The sequence below is a fragment of the Oncorhynchus gorbuscha genome, linkage group LG26 (assembly GCF_021184085.1).
Source record: "Oncorhynchus gorbuscha isolate QuinsamMale2020 ecotype Even-year linkage group LG26, OgorEven_v1.0, whole genome shotgun sequence".
Classification (NCBI taxonomy): Eukaryota; Metazoa; Chordata; class Actinopteri; order Salmoniformes; family Salmonidae; genus Oncorhynchus; species Oncorhynchus gorbuscha.
This window is the reverse complement of record NC_060198.1, coordinates 1,010,382-1,028,143: the sequence shown is the minus strand read 5'-3', so window position 1 is coordinate 1,028,143 and position 17,762 is coordinate 1,010,382. Positions and strand designations below refer to the sequence as shown.

The 17,762-nt window shown below is 48.7% G+C and overlaps 1 protein-coding gene across 1 annotated transcript in view; it reads left to right on the top strand.

Annotated features, from left to right (window-relative positions):
- Positions 1–2,778: 2,778 nt before the first annotated feature.
- Positions 2,779–17,762, top strand: part of LOC124016403 (voltage-dependent P/Q-type calcium channel subunit alpha-1A-like) — a gene marked incomplete at its 5' end in the record, with an annotated part of 55,837 nt that continues 40,853 nt past the window's right edge. The window contains 4 exons of the mRNA XM_046331962.1: positions 2,779–2,872; positions 3,141–3,293; positions 9,278–9,465; positions 11,958–12,061. Coding sequence (XP_046187918.1) covers positions 2,779–2,872; positions 3,141–3,293; positions 9,278–9,465; positions 11,958–12,061 — 539 coding nt within the window. The remainder of the gene's footprint in view (positions 2,873–3,140; positions 3,294–9,277; positions 9,466–11,957; positions 12,062–17,762) is intronic.

Genomic DNA, 17,762 nt, shown 5'->3' with positions numbered 1-17,762 from the left:
CCTTCAACCCTATATATATCCCTCTATCCATTCATCCATCTCTCAATCCCATGATTGGTCCTCTCCTTGGGGGGAATAGTTTAGTTTAGTTTAGTTTCCACCTCTCTTCAGCAGGCCTGTTAAAACCCTATTGAGTGAATGACTGGTCTGGCACGCACACGGACGGACGGACACGTACAAACACACACACACACACACACACACACACACACACACACACACACACACACACACACACACACACACACACACACACACACACACACACACACACACACACACACACACACACACACACACACACACACACACACACACACACACACACAGAGAGAATGACTGTTCTGGCCAGACATATTATACCTGTTGATGAATGGGGCTCTTAGTGAAATGAGTCTGGAGCAGAAAGGGAGGAGGAGGAAGAGGCCAAAACCTGCTGTTTTTTAAAGAGCGTTTTGGAGGAACTGTCTCAGACCGACCACTTTCTGTCTGTTGCATCTGTTGTTATAATATAACTCTCTTACGCTGAGTGAATTATAGAAGCTGCATATCCCAAACCCCACCTCTCTCCTTCTCTGTTTTCTTCCTCTCTCTCTCTGTGATTCCCCATCACACACGTTACCCTCCATCACACACGTTACCCTCCATCACACATGTTACCCTCCATCACACACGTTACCCTCCATCACACACGTTACCCTCCATCACACACGTTACCCTCCATCACACACTTTACCCTCCATCACACACGTTACCCTCCATCACACACGTTACCCTCCATCACACACGTTACCCATGTCTTGTGTGTGATGGTGTGTGATGAAGAACCTGCACTAACCAGCATCAAGTCCTCCTGGTCTGATGTACAGAGAGGCTGACTGTCAGAGAGATGGAACTGAGGGAGAGAGGGAGAGGGAGAGGGAGAGAGGGAGAGGGAGAGAGGGAGAGGGAGATAGGGAGAGGGAGAGGGAGAGAGGGAGAGGGAGAGAGGGAGAGGGAGAGGGAGAGAGGGAGAGGGAGAGAGGGAGGGAATGAATGAAATAGTGATAAATGAGATGACTAGTTGATCACTTCACACCGACCCAGGCAGCTACTAAAAGAGAGGTCGTAAAGACCAGTCACAGTGACCATGGTGGTGTGACACTACACACATGACTCATGTGGATCACGTTACTATGGAGATGTGTGTGAGATCATATCCGGAATCCTTGGGATGTCCCTACCCCATTTGAAGTTGGTAAAGGGTAAGGTTGGGGTTAGGTAAGGGTTGTGGATATGGTTAGGGTAAGGTTTAAGGTCAGGGTTTAGGGTAGGGACATCCCAAGGATCCCAGACAGCACTGACCAATCATGTCAGCGTGTGTTCCTGTGCTTTTTATGACTTTTTATACCGCAAATACTGTTTGTTTTCTGCTGAAATGGAACGCTTGTTAATTACACTCACTGTTTCTACTGTTTTCCACTGTTTCTACTGTCTCCACAGTTTCTACTGTTTTCCACTGTTTCTACTGTTTTCTACTGTTTCTACTGTTTCTACTGTCTCCACTGGTTCTACTGTTTTCCACTGTTTTCCACTGTCTCCACTGTTCCTACTGTTTCTACTGTCTCCACTGTTTCTACTGTCTCCACGGTTTCTACTGTTTTCCATTGTTTCTACTGTCTCCAATGTTTCTACTGTTTTCCACTGTTTCTACTGTTTCCACTGTTCCTACTGTTTCTACTGTCTCCACTGGTTCTACTGTTTTCCACTGTTTTCCACTGTCTCCACTGTTCCTACTGTTTCTACTGTCTCCACTATTTCTACTGTCTCCACAGTTTCTACTGTTTTCCACTGTTTCTACTGTTTCCACTGTTCCTACTGTTTCTACTGTCTCCACGGTTTCTACTGTTTTCCATTGTATCTACTGTCTCCACGGTTTCTACTGTTTTCCACTGTTTCTACTGTCTCCACTGTTCCTACTGTTTCTCCTGTCTCCAGTGTTTCTACTGTTTCTACTGTCTCCACTGTTTCTACTGTTTTCCACTGTTTATACTGTCTCCACTATTTATACTGTTTTCCACTGTTTCTACTGTTTCTCCTGTTTCCACTGTTTCTACTATTTCTACTGTCTCCGCTGTTTCTACTGTCTCCACAGTTTCTACAGTTTCTACTGTCTCCACTGTTTCTACTGTCTCCACTGTTTCTACTGTTTCTACTGTTTCTACTGTCTCCACTGTTTCTACTGTTTCTACTGTTTCTACTGTCTCCACTGTTTCTACTGTTTCTACTGTCTCCACTGTTTCTACTGTCTCCACTGTTTCTACTGTTTCTACTGTTTCTACTGTCTCCACTGTTTCTACTGTTTCTACTGTCTCCACTGTTTCTACTGTCTCCACTGTTTCTACTGTCTCCACTGTTTCTACTGTCTCCACTGTTTCTACTGTTTCTACTGTCTCCACTGTTTCTACTGTCTCCACTGTTTCTACTGTCTCCACTGTGTCCACTGTTTTCACTGTGTCCACTGTTTCTACTGTTTCCACTGTTTCTACTGTCTCCACTGTTTCTACTGTTTCTACTGTCTCCACTGTTTCTACTGTCTCCACTGTTTCTACTGTCTCCACTGTGTCCACTGTTTTCACTGTGTCCACTGTTTCTACTGTTTCCACTGTTTCTACTGTCTCCACTGTTTCTACTGTTTCTACTGTCTCTACTGTTTCTACTGTCTCCACTGTGTCCACTGTTTCTTCTCCTTTTCTAATTCTCTCTCTTTCTCTTTCTTTTCCTCTTCCCTCTCTCCTTAGTATCTTGTCGGCGGTTGGCTCCGAATTTGACCTGCGGACACTGAGAGCAGTCAGGGTTCTGCGACCACTTAAGTTGGTGTCAGGGATTCCCAGTAAGTATGGGGACCCCTATGGACATCACTCACTCTATCTCCTCTCTTTTCTCTGCTCTCTCTTGCTTTCTCTCTGTCCATCCCCTCCCACTCTCTCTCTCTCTCTCTCTCTCTCTCTCTCAATCCTCTCTCTCTCTCTCTCTCTCTCTCTCTCTCTCTCTCTCTCTCTCTCTCTCTCTCTCTCTCTCTCTCTCTCTCTCTCTTCCTCCCCCTCTCCCCCCTCTCTCTTTCTATATTCATCTCTGACCATCTGCACTGTGTCCTCCAGGCCTGCAGGTGGTACTCAAGTCCATCATGAAGGCTATGATCCCCCTGCTGCAGATCGGACTGCTTCTCTTTGTGGCCATTCTGATGTTCGCCATCATCGGCCTTGAGTTCTATATGGGAAAGTTCCACACCACCTGTTTCGACATCGCCACTGGTAATGTCCATAGGCCTTGTCTTTAATCAACTACTAGTGACCATGCACCTACACCTAGACCCCGAAGACTGGTCTTTAATCAACTACTAGTGACCATTTACCTACACCTAGACCCCCAAGACTGGTCTTTAATCAACTACTAGTGACCAAGCACCTACTCCTAGACCCCCAAGACTGGTCTTTAATCAACTACTAGTGACCATGCACCTACTCCTAGACCCCCAAGACTGGTCTTTAATCAACTACTAGTGACCATGCACCTACTCCTAGACCCCCAAGACTGGTCTTTAATCAACTACTAGCGACCTACTGTAGCACCTACCCCTAGACCCCCAAGTTATGTATTAAATTAACTCCTAGTGACCGAGCACCTACTCCTAGACCCTCAAGTCCTGTCTTAAATAAACGTATAATGACCTAACACCTACCCTTAGATCCAAATAAAGTAATTGCACTGACTCCTAGACCAACAGGCCCAGTCCCAACTCAACCCCTAGACACTTCCCTGGACCAACAGGCCCAGTCCCAACTCAACCCCTAGACACTTCCCTGGACCTACAGGCCCAGTCCCAACTCAACCCCTAGACCTAGACCCAAAGGGCCCAGTCCCAACTCAACCACTAGACACTTCCCTAGACCCACAGGCCAAGTCCCAACTCAACCCCTAGACCCACAGGCCCAGTCCTAACTCAACCACTACCCCTAGACACTTCCCTAGGCCCACAGGCACAGTCCTAACTCAACCCCTAGACCCACAGGCCCAGTCCCAACTCAACCCCTAGACCCAAAGGGCCCAGTCCCAACTCAACCCCTAGACCCAAAGGGCCCCGTCCCAACTCAACCCCTAGACCCAAAGGGCCCAGTCCCAACTCATCCCCTAGACCCAAAGGGCCCAGTCCCAACTCAACCCCTAGACCCAAAGGGCCCAGTCCCAACTCATCCCCTACCCCTAGACACTTTCCTAGACCCACAGGTCCAGTCCCAACTCAACCCCTACCCCTATACACTTTCCTCGATCCAAAGGGCCCAGTCCCAACTCAACCCCTACCCCCAGACACTTCCCTAGACCCAAAGGGCCCAGTCCCAACTCAACCCCTAGACCCACAGGCCCAGTTCCAACTCAACCCCTAGACCCACAGGCCCAGTCCAACTCAACCCCTAGACACTTCCCTAGACCTAAAGGGCCCAGTCCCAACTCAACCCCTAGACCTAGACCCAAAGGGGGCCCAGTCCCACCTCAACCCCTAGACCCAAAGGGCCCAGTCCCAACTCAACCCCTAGACCTAGACCCAAAGGGAGCCCAGTCCCAACTTAACCCCTAGACCCAAAGGGCCCAGTCCCAACTCAACCCCTAGACCCAAAGGGCCCAGTCCCAACTCAACCCCTAGACCCAAAGGGCCCAGTCACAACTCAACCCCTAGACCCAAAGGGCCCAGTCCCAACTCAACCCCTAGACCCAAAGGGCCCAGTCCCAACTCAACCCCTAGACCCAAAGGGCCCAGTCCCAACTCAACCCCTAGACCCAAAGGGCCCAGTCCCAACTCAACCCCTAGACCCAAAGGGCCCAGTCCTAACTCAACCCCTAGACCCAAAGGGCCCAGTCCCAACTCAACCCCTAGACCCAAAGGGCCCAGTCCCAACTCAACCCCTAGACCCAAAGGGCCCAGTCCCAACTCAACCCCTAGACCCAAAGGGCCCAGTCCCAACTCAACCCCTAGACTCAAAGGGCCCAGTCCCAACTCAACCCCTAGACCCAAAGGGCCCAGTCCCAACTCAACCCCTAGACCCAAAGGGCCCAGTCCCAACTCAACCCCTAGACTCAAAGGGCCCAGTCCCAACTCAACCCCTAGACCCAAAGGGCCCAGTCCCAACTCAACCCCTAGACCCAAAGGGCCCAGTCCCAACTCAACCCCTAGACTCAAAGGGCCCAGTCCCAACTCAACCCCTAGACCCAAAGGGTCCAGTCCCAACTCAACCCCTAGACCCAAAGGGCCTAGTCCCAACTCAACCCCTAGACCCACAGGCCCAGTCCTAACTCAACCCCTACCCCTAGACACTTCCCTAGGCCCACAGGCACAGTCCCAACTCAACCCCTAGACCCACAGGCCCAGTCCCAACTCAATCCCTAGACCCAAAGGGCCCGGTCCCAACTCAACTCCTAGACCCAAAGGGCCCAGTCCCAACTCATCCCCTAGACCCAAAGGGCCCAGTCCCAACTCAACCCCTAGACCCAAAGGGCCCAGTCCCAACTCATCCCCTACCCCTAGACACTTTCCTAGACCCACAGGCCCAGTCCCAACTCAACCCCTATCCCTATACACTTTCCTCGATCCAAAGGGCCCAGTCCCAACTCAAACCCTAGACCCTAAGGGCCCAGTCCCAACTCAACCCCTACCCCCAGACACTTCCCTAGACCCAAAGGGCCCAGTCCCAACTCAACCCCTAGACCCACAGGCCCAGTCCCAACTCAACCCCTAGACCCACAGGCCCAGTCCAAACTCAAACCCCTAGACACTTCCCTAGACCCAAAGGGCCCAGTCCCAACTCAACCCCTAGACCCAAAGGGCCCAGTCCCAACTCAACCCCTAGACCCAAAGGGCCCAATCCCAACTCAACCCCTAGACCCAAAGGGCCCAGTCCCAACTCAACCCCTAGACCCAAAGGGCCCAGTCCCAACTCAACCCCTAGACCCAAAGGGCCCAGTCCCAACTCAACCCATAGACCCAAAGGGTCCAGTCCCAACTCAACCCCTAGACCCAAAGGGCCCAGTCCCAACTCATCCCCTAGACCCAAAGGGCCCAGTCCCAACTCAACCCCTAGACCCAAAGGGCCCAGTCCCAACTCATCCCCTACCCCTAGACACTTTCCTAGACCCACAGGCCCAGTCCCAACTCAACCCCTACCCCTATACACTTTCCTCGATCCAAAGGGCCCAGTACCAACTCAACCCCTACCCCCAGACACTTCCAAAAGGGCCCAGTCCCAACTCAACCCCTAGACCCACAGGCCCAGTTCCAACTCAACCCCTAGACCCACAGGCCCAGTCCAACTCAACCCCTAGACACTTCCCTAGACCTAAAGGGCCCAGTCCCAACTCAACCCCTAGACCTAGACCCAAAGGGGTCCCAGTCCCAACTCAACCCCTAGACCCAAAGGGGGCCCAGTCCCAACTCAACCCCTAGACCCAAAGGGGGCCCAGTCCCAACTTAACCCCTAGACCCAAAGGGCCCAGTCTCAACTCAACCCCTAGACCCAAAGGGTCCGGTCTCAACTCAACCCCTAGACCCAAAGGGCCCAGTCCCAACTCAACCCCTAGACCCAAAGGGCCCAGTCCCAACTCAACCCCTAGACCCAAAGGGCCCAGTCCCAACTCAACCCCTAGACTCAAATGCCCCAGTCTCAACTCAACCCCTAGACCCAAAGGGCCCAGTCCCAACTCAACCCCTAGACCCAAAGGGCCCAGTCCCAACTCAACCCCTAGACCCAAAGGGCCCAGTCCCAACTCAACCCCTAGACCCAAAGGGTCCAGTCCCAACTCAACCCCTAGACCCAAAGGGCCCAGTCCCAACTCAACCCCTACCCCTATACACTTTCCTCGATCCAAAGGGCCCAGTACCAACTCAACCCCTACCCCCAGACACTTCCCTAGACCCAAATGGCCCAGTCCCAACTCAACCCCTAGACCCACAGGCCCAGTTCCAACTCAACCCCTAGACCCACAGGCCCAGTCCAACTCAACCCCTAGACACTTCCCTAGACCTAAAGGGCCCAGTCCCAACTCAACCCCTAGACCTAGACCCAAAGGGGTCCCAGTCCCAACTCAACCCCTAGACCCAAAGGGGGCCCAGTCCCAACTCAACCCCTAGACCCAAAGGGGGCCCAGTCCCAACTTAACCCCTAGACCCAAAGGGCCCAGTCTCAACTCAACCCCTAGACCCAAAGGGTCCGGTCCCAACTCAACCCCTAGACCCAAAGGGCCCAGTCCCAACTCAACCCCTAGACCCAAAGGGCCCAGTCCCAACTCAACCCCTAGACCCAAAGGGCCCAGTCCCAACTCAACCCCTAGACTCAAAGGGCCCAGTCTCAACTCAACCCCTAGACCCAAAGGGCCCAGTCCCAACTCAACCCCTAGACCCAAAGGGCCCAGTCCCAACTCAACCCCTAGACCCAAAGGGCCCAGTCCCAACTCAACCCCTAGACCCAAAGGGCCTAGTCCCAACTCTACCCCTAGACCCAAAGGGTCCAGTCCCAACTCAACCCCTAGACCCAAAGGGCCCAGTCCCAACTCAACCCCTAGACCCAAAGGGCCCAGTCCCAACTCAACCCCTAGACCCACAGGCCCAGTCCCAACTCAACTCCTAGACCCAAAGGGCCCAGTCCCGACTCATCCCCTAGACCCAAAGGGCCCAGTCCCAACTCAACCCCTACCCCTAGACACTTCTCTAGGCCCACAGGCACAGTCCCAACTCAACCCCTAGACCCACAGGCCCAGTCCCAACTCAACTCCTAGACCCAAAGGGCCCAGTCCCGACTCATCCCCTAGACCCAAAGGGCCCAGTCCCAACTCAACCCCTAGACCCAAAGGGCCCAGTCCCAACTCATCCCCTACCCCTAGACACTTTCCTAGACCCACAGGCCCAGTCCCAACTCAACCCCTACCCCTATACACTTTCCTCAATCCAAAGGGCCCATTCCCAACTCAAACCCTAGACCCTAAGGGCCCAGTCCCAACTCAACCCCTACCCCCAGACACTTCCCTAGACCCAAAGGGCCCAGTCCCAACTCAACCCCTAGACCCACAGGACCAGTCCCAACTCAACCCATAGACCCACAGGCCCAGTCCCAACTCAACCCCTAGACACTTCCCTAGACCTAAAGGGCCCAGTCCCAACTCAACCCCTAGACCTAGACCCAAAGGGCCCAGTCCCAACTCAACCCCTAGCCCCAGACATGTCCCTATGCCCAAAGGGTCCAGTCCCAACTCAACCCCTAGACCCAAAGGGCCCAGTCCCAACTCAACCCCTAGACATAGACCCAAAGGGCCCAGTCCCAACTCAACCCCTGGACCCAAAGGGCCCAGTCCCAACTCAACCCCTATACCCAAAGGGTCCAGTCCCAACTCAACCCATAGACCCAAAGGGACCAGTCCCAACTCAACCCATAGACCCAAAGGGCCCAGTCCCAACTCAACCCCTAGACCCAAAGGGCCCAGTCCCAACTCAACCCCTAGACCCAAAGGGCCCAGTCCCAACTCAACCCCTAGACCCAAAGGGCCCAGTCCCAACTCAACCCATAGACCCAAAGGGCCCAGTCCCAACTCAACCCCTAGACCCAAAGGGCCCAGTCCCAACTCAACCCCTAGACCCAAAGGGCCCAGTCCCAACTCAACCCCTACACCCAAAGGGTCCAGTCCCAACTCAACCCATAGACCCAAAGGGTCCAGTCCCAACTCAACCCATAGACCCAAAGGGCCCAGTCCCAACTCAACCCCTAGACCCAAAGGGCCCAGTCCCAACTCAACCCCTAGACCCAAAGGGCCCAGTCCCAACTCAACCCCTAGACCCAAAGGGCCCAGTCCCAACTCAACCCATAGACCCAAAGCGCCCAGTCCCAACTCAACCCCTAGACCCAAAGGGCCCAGTCCCAACTCAGCCCCTAGACCCAAAGGGCCCAGTCCCAACTCAGCCCCTAGACCCAAAGGGCCCAGTCCCAACTCAACCCCTAGACCCAAAGGGCCCAGTCCCAACTCAACCCCTAGACCCAAAGGGCCCAGTCCCAACTCAAGCCCAGACAGTAGAAGGAAGACATTGAAACACAGCCCATCTTGTATCCCTTAAATTATTTTACTGGACCACCACTTCACTGTTTTCTTATGCTGATTTCAACTCTCATCAATCTCATCTCTCTCTCCCTCACTTTTTCCCCTACTCTCTTGCTCCCCTTCTTCTCTCTCCCCCTCCCCTCTCTTTCTCTCTCCTCTATAGATGAGATTTATGATGAGTTGCCATGCGGTACAGAGTTACCGTCCAGATTGTGTCCTAATGGGACCACGTGTAAAGGCTATTGGCTGGGGCCCAACTATGGGATCACCCAATTCGACAACATTCTCTTTGCTGTCCTCACTGTATTCCAATGTATCACCATGGAGGGTTGGACCGATATGTTATACTATGTGAGTATACAGGGCTGTGTGTGGGGTGGAAGTGTGTGTGTGGGGAGATGGACTGTGTGTGTGTGCATGTTTGGGGGGGTTGTTGAAGTGTGTGTGTGTGTGTGTGTGTGTGTGTGTGTGTGTGTGTGTGTGTGTGTGTGTGTGTGTGTGTGTGTGTGTGTGTGTGTGTGTGTGTGTGTGTGTGTGTGTGTTGTTTGGGGTTGAAGTGTGTGTGTGTGTGGGGGGAGATGGACTATGTGTGTGTGTGTGTTTGGGGGGGTTGAAGTGTGTGTGTGTGTGTGTGGGGGGGAAGATGGACTGTGTGTGTGTGCATGTTTGGGGGGTTGAATTGTGTGTGTGTGTGGGGGGGAGATGGACTGTGTGTGTGTGTTTGGGGGGGTTAAAGTGTGTGTGTGTGGTGGGGGAGATGGACTGTGTGTGTGTGTGTTTGGGGGGGTTGAAGTGTGTGTGTGTGTGTGTGTGTGTGTGTGTGTGTGTGTGTGTGTGTGTGTGTGTGTGTGTGTGTGTGTGTGTGTGTGTGTGTGTTTGGGGGGGGTTGAAGTGTGTGTGTGTGTGTGTGTGTGTGTGTGTGTGTGTGTGTGTGTGTGTGTGTGTGTGTGTGTGTGTGTGTGTGTGTGTGTGTGTGTGTGTGTGTGTGTGTGTGTGTGTGTGTGTGTGTGTGTGTGTGGGGAGATGGAATGTGTGTGTGTGTGTGTGTGTGTGTGTGTGTGTGTGTGTGTGTGTGTGTGTGTGTGTGTGTGTGTGTGTGTGTGTGTGTGTGTGTGTGTGTGTGTGTGTGTGTGTGTGGTGTGTGAGATGGAATGTGTGTGTGTGTGTGTGTGTGTGTGTGTGTGTGTGTGTGTGTGTGTGTGTGTGTGTGTGTGTGTGTGTGTGTGTGTGTGTGTGTGTGTGTGTGTGTGTGTGTGTGTGTGTGTGTGTGTGTGTGTTTACTGTCCTTCCAGTATATCACCATGGAGGGATGGGTGGACATGTTATGCTATGTGCTGTAAGGGAATTCATTGTAAATACTAATCCTTGTATAAATGTACAGCACAGGGAACACTATGGTCTGCTAATGTAATACCGATTTCCACACAATGTTTTATTCATTGGCAACACATCTAGACAATGTATAATTTACAGTCCACATCCTATTCTATTCCATTCCTACAAATGTTTGGGAAAGCACACGCTAGTGTGATGTAAGAAGTATGGAAATGGGCAGGACGGGTATCTGTGGAATGGAACCATTTTTAGATGCAAGTTTAATACATTCTTCAGCTCTGTTTGTTTGATCTGTCTGTCTGACTAACGTCCTGTCTGTCTGTCTGTCTGTCTGTCTGTCTGTCTGTCTGTCTGTCTGTCTGTCTGTCTGTCTGTCTGTCTGTCTGTCTGTCTAACGTCCTGTCTGTCTGTCTGTCTGTCTGTCTGTCTGTCTGTCTGTCTGTCTGTCTGTCTGTCTGTCTGACTGTCTGTCTGTCTGTCTGTCTGTCTGTCTGTCTGTCTGTCTGACTAACGTCCTGTCTGTCTGTCTGTCTGTCTGTCTGTCTGTCTGTCTGTCTGTCTGTCTGTCTGTCTGTCTGTCTGTCTGTCTGTCTGACTAACGTCCTGTCTGTCTGTCTGACTAGCGTCCTGTCTGTCTGTTTGTCTGTCTGTCTGTCTGATTAACCTGTCTGTCTATCTGACTAACCTCATGTCTGTCTGTCTGACTGTCTGTCTGTCTGTCTGTCTGTCTGTCTGTCTGTCTGTCTGTCTGTCTGTCTGTCTGTCTGTCTGACTAACGTCCTGTCTGTCTGTCTGTCTGTCTGTCTGTCTGTCTGTCTGTCTGTCTGTCTGTCTGTCTGTCTGTCTGTCTGTCTGTCTGTCTGACTAACGTCCTGTCTGTCTGTCTGACTAGCGTCCTGTCTGTCTGTCTGTCTGTCTGTCTGTCTGTCTGTCTGACTAACGTCCTGTCTGTCTGACTAACGTCCTGTCTGTCTGTCTGACTAACGTCCTGTCTGTCTGTTTGTCTGTCTGTCTGTCTGATTAACCTGTCTGTCTATCTGACTAACCTCATGTCTGTCTGTCTGACTAACTTTCTGTCTGTCTATCTGTCTGTCTCACCAGAGTAATGATGTCTGTCTGTCTCTCCAGAGTAATGATGTCTGTCTGTCTCACCAGAGTAATAATGTCTCTGCCTCACCAGAGTAATGATGTCTGTCTGTCTCACCAGAGTAATGATGTCTGTCTGTCTCACCAGAGTAATAATGTCTGTCTGTCTCACCAGAGTAATAATGTCTGTCTGTCTGTCTCTCCAGAGTAATAATGTCTGTCTATCTCAGCAGAGTAATGATGTCTGTCTGTCTCACCAGAGTAATAATGTATGTCTGTCTCACCAGAGTAATGATGTCTGTCTGTCTCACCAGAGTAATAATGTATGTCTGTCTCTCCAGAGTAATAATGTCTGTCTGTCTCACCAGAGTAATGATGTCTGTCTGCCTCACCAGAGTAATGATGTCTGTCTGTCTCACCAGAGTAATAATGTAGAGGGAAGTGCCTGGAACTGGATGTACTACATCCCCCTCATCATCATCGGGTCCTTCTTCATGTTAAATCTGGTGCTGGGCGTCCTCTCAGGGTACGTACATACGCACACCTGTGTGTGTGTGTGTGTGTGTGTGTGTGTGTGTGTGTGTGTGTGTGTGTGTGTGTGTGTGTGTGTGTGTGTGTGCGTGCGTGCGTGCGTGCGTGCGTGCGTGCGTGTGTGCGTGTTTAACTGATCCATTCACAACTTTCCTTCCTCAATACTCCCTCCTCCACCCCGCTCTAAACACAGTCTCTCAGGTCCTAGATTGACGGTTTTCTAGTTATCCTAAGAGTCTTTAAGAGTTATCCTAAGAGTCTTTAAGAGTTATCCTAAGAGTCTTTAAGAGTTATCCTATGAGTCTTTAAGAGTTATCCTAAGAGTCTTTAAGAGTTATCCTATGAGTCTTTAAGAGTTATCCTATGAGTCTTTAAGAGTTATCCTATGAGTCTTTAAGAGTTATCCTAAGAGTCTTTAAGAGTTATCCTATGAGTCTTTAAGAGTTATCCTAAGAGTCTTTAAGAGTTATCCTAAGAGTCCACCAGTTTAAGCTGTAAGGCCAAAAATAATTGTGTATTTTGTTGATATTTCAAGGGGTCTTACAATTGAAAATCAAATAGCTAAATGATCCTTGGTATGACCTTCTTAAAACAATTCCATATAGCTTAGTAGAACCCACTACACAGCTTAGACAGGGCTTAAGAGTTATCCAATAGTCTTTAAGAATTGTCCTGAGAGTCTTTAAGAGTTATCCAATAGTCTTTAAGAATTATCCCAATAGTCTTTAAGAATGATCCCAATAGTCTTTAAGAATTATCCCAATAGTCTAAGAATTATCCCAATAGTCTTTAAGAGTTATCCCAATAGTCTGTAAGAATTATCCCAATAGTCTTTAAGAATTATCCCAATAGTCTTTAAGAATTATCCCAATAGTCTTTAAGAATTATCCCAATAGTCTGTAAGAGTTATCCCAATAGTCTTTAAGAATTATCCAAATAGTCTTTAAGAGTTATCCCAATAGTCTGTAAGAGTTATCCAAATAGTCTGTAAGAGTTATCCAAATAGTCTTTAAGAATTATCCCAATTGTCTTTAAGAGTTATGCTGAGAGCCTTTAAGAATTATCCCAATAGTCTAAGAATTATCCCAATAGTCTTTAAGAGTTATCCCAATAGTCTGTAAGAATTATCCCAATAGTCTTTAAGAATTATCCCAATAGTCTTTAAGAATTATCCCAATAGTCTTTAAGAATTATCCCAATAGTCTGTAAGAGTTATCCCAATAGTCTTTAAGAATTATCCAAATAGTCTTTAAGAGTTATCCCAATAGTCTGTAAGAGTTATCCAAATAGTCTGTAAGAGTTATCCAAATAGTCTTTAAGAATTATCCCAATTGTCTTTAAGAGTTATGCTGAGAGCCTTTAAGAATGATCCCAATAGTCTTTAAGAATTATCCCAATAGTCTTTAAGTGTTATGCTGGTGAATGAGGACCCAAAAGTGACTTAGTAGAAACAGAGTCTTTATTCCAGTCTATAACAAAAACGATAATCCTGGATATAATCTCAGGTAAAGTCAAACAGGAAAACTGAATTCCTCTAGGCAGTAGAGGGGAACAACTGGAGACGCGACCACAGACTGCAGGTCGCTTCGGGAAGGCGCAGGCCGTAGCTGATATAGATACCTGCTCACACGCAGCATCTGAAGAAGGTAGAAACACGACAGGGCGGAACAAGGACACAGAACAGCAAACATCAAACAAGGATCCGACAAGGACAGAAGCGGAAAACAGAGGGAGAAATAGGGACTCTAATCAGAGGGCAAAATAGGGGACAGGTGTGAAAGAGTAAATGAGGTAGTTAGGAGAATGAGGAACAGCTGGGAGCAGGAACGGAACGATAGAGAGAGAGAGCGAGAGAGGGAGAGAGGGAGGGGAGAGAGAGAGGGATAGAAAGAGGGAAAGAACCTAATAAGACCAGCAGAGGGAAACGAATAGAAGGGGAAGCACAGGGACAAGACATGATAATCAATGACAAAACATGACATTAAGAGTTATCCTGAGATTCTTTAAGAGTTATCCTGAGATTCTTTAAGAGTTATCCTGAGATTCTTTAAGAGTTATCCTGAGATTCTTTAAGAGTTATCCTGAGATTCTTTAAGAGTTATCCTGAGATTCTTTAAGAGTTATCCTGAGATTCTTTAAGAGTTATCCTGAGATTCTTTAAGAAATATCCCAATAGTCTTTAAGAGTTATCCTGAGATTCTTTAAGAGTTATCCTGAGATTCTTTAAGAGTTATCCTGAGATTCTTTAAGAAATATCCCAATAGTCTTTAAGAGTTATCCTGAGATTCTGTGAGAGTTATCCTGAGATTCTTTAAGAGTTATCCTGAGATTCTTTAAGAAATATCCTGAGATTCTTTAAGAGTTATCCTAAGATTCTTTAAGAGTTATCCTGAGAATCTTTAAGAGTTATCCTGATATCCTTTAAGAGTTATCCTGATATTCTTTAAGAGTTATCCTGAGATTCTTTAAGAAATATCCCAATAGTCTTTAAGAGTTATCCTGAGATTCTTTAAGAAATATCCCAATAGTCTTTAAGAGTTATCCTGAGATTCTTTAAGAGTTATCCTGAGATTCTTTAAGAGTTATCCTGAGATTCTTTAAGAGTTATCCTGAGATTCTTTAAGAAATATCCCAATAGTCTTTAAGAGTTATCCTGAGATTCTTTAAGAAATATCCCAATAGTCTTTAAGAATTATCCTGAGATTCTTTAAGAGTTATCCTGAGAGTCTTTAAGAGTTATCCTAAGATTCTTTAAGAGTTATCCTGAGATTCTTTAAGAGTTATCCTGAGATTCTTTAAGAAATATCCCAATAGTCTTTAAGAGTTATCCTGAGATTCTTTAAGAAATATCCCAATAGTCTTTAAGAGTTATCCTGAGATTCTTTAAGAGTTATCTTGAGATTCTTTAAGAGTTATCCTGAGATTCTTTAAGAAATATCCCAATAGTCTTTAAGAGTTGTCCCAATAGTCCCAGTAGACACACACACACACACACACACACACACACACACACACACACACACACACACACACACACACACACACACACACACACACACACAGTAGAGACACACACACACACACAGTAGAGACACACACACACACACACACACAGTAGAGACATGCACACACAGTAGAGACACACACACACACAGTAGAGACACACACACACCACAGTAGAGACACACACACACACACAGTAGAGACACACACACAGTAGAGACACACACACAGTAGAGACACGCACACACAGTAGAGACATGCATACACAGTAGAGACACACACACACACACACAGTAGAGACACACACACAGTATAGACATGCACACACAGTAGAGACACACACACACAGTAGAGACACACACAGTAGAGACACACACACACAGTAGAGACACACACACAGTAGAGACACGCACACACAGTAGAGACACGCACACACAGTAGAGACACACACAGTGGACGGGAAGACACACACACACACAGTAGAGACACGCACACACAGTAGAGACACACACAGTGGACGGGAAGACACACACACACACACACAGTAGAGACACGCACACACAGTAGAGACACACACAGTGGACGGGAAGACACACACACACACAGTAGAGAAACACACACAGTAGAGACACACACACACACAGTAGAGACACGCACACACAGTAGAGACACGCATACACAGTAGAGACACGCACACACAGTAGAGACACGCACACACACACAGTAGAGACACGCACACACACAGTAGAGACACACACACAGTAGAGACATGCACACACAGTAGAGACACGCATACACAGTAGAGACACACACACACAGTAGAGACACACACAGTAGAGACACGCATACACAGTAGAGACACGCATACACAGTAGAGACACACACACACAGTACACACACACACACACACAGTAGAGACACACACACACACAGTAGAGACACACACACACACAGTAGAGACACACACACACAGTAGAGACACACACACACACACAGTAGAGACACACACACACACAGTAGAGACACACACACACACACAGTAGAGACACACACACAGTAGAGACACACACACAGTAGAGACACACACACAGTAGAGACATGCATACACAGTAGAGACACACACACACACACAGTAGAGACACACACACAGTATAGACATGCACACACAGTAGAGACACACACACACAGTAGAGACACACACAGTAGAGACACACACACACAGTAGAGACACACACACAGTAGAGACACACACACAGTAGAGACACGCACACACAGTAGAGACATGCATACACAGTAGAGACACACACACACACACACAGTAGAGACACACACACAGTATAGACATGCACACACAGTAGAGACACACACACACAGTAGAGACACACACAGTAGAGACACACACACACAGTAGAGACACACACACAGTAGAGACACGCACACACAGTAGAGACACGCACACACAGTAGAGACACACACAGTGGACGGGAAGACACACACACACACAGTAGAGACACGCACACACAGTAGAGACACACACAGTGGACGGGAAGACACACACACACACACACAGTAGAGACACGCACACACAGTAGAGACACACACAGTGGACGGGAAGACACACACACACACAGTAGAGAAACACACACAGTAGAGACACACACACACACAGTAGAGACACGCACACACAGTAGAGACACGCATACACAGTAGAGACACGCACACACAGTAGAGACACGCACACACACACAGTAGAGACACGCACACACACAGTAGAGACACACACACAGTAGAGACATGCACACACAGAAGAGACACGCATACACAGTAGAGACACACACACACAGTAGAGACACACACAGTAGAGACACGCATACACAGTAGAGACACGCATACACAGTAGAGACACACACACACAGTACACACACACACACACACACACACAGTAGAGACACACACACACACAGTAGAGACACACACACACACAGTAGAGACACACACACACAGTAGAGACACACACACACACACACAGTAGAGACACACACACACACACAGTAGAGACACACACACACACACAGTAGAGACACACACACAGTAGAGACACACACACAGTAGAGACACACACACAGTAGAGACACACGCAGACACAGTAGAGACACACACACAGTAGAGACACACACACAGTAGAGACACACACACAGTAGAGACACACACACACAGTAGAGAGACACACACACACAGTAGAGACACACACACACACACAGTAGAGACCCACACACAGTAGAGACCCACACACAGAAGACACATGCACCTACACAGTAGAGACACACACACACACAGTAGACACACACACACACACAGTAGAGACACACACACACACAGTAGAGACACACACACACACAGTAGAGACACACACACACAGTAGAGACACACACACACACACAGTAGAGACACACACACACACACAGTAGAGACACACACACACACACAGTAGAGACACACACACAGTAGAGACACACACACAGTAGAGACACACACACAGTAGAGACATGCATACACAGTAGAGACACACACACACACACACAGTAGAGACACACACACAGTATAGACATGCACACACAGTAGAGACACACACACACAGTAGAGACACACACAGTAGAGACACACACACACAGTAGAGACACACACACAGTAGA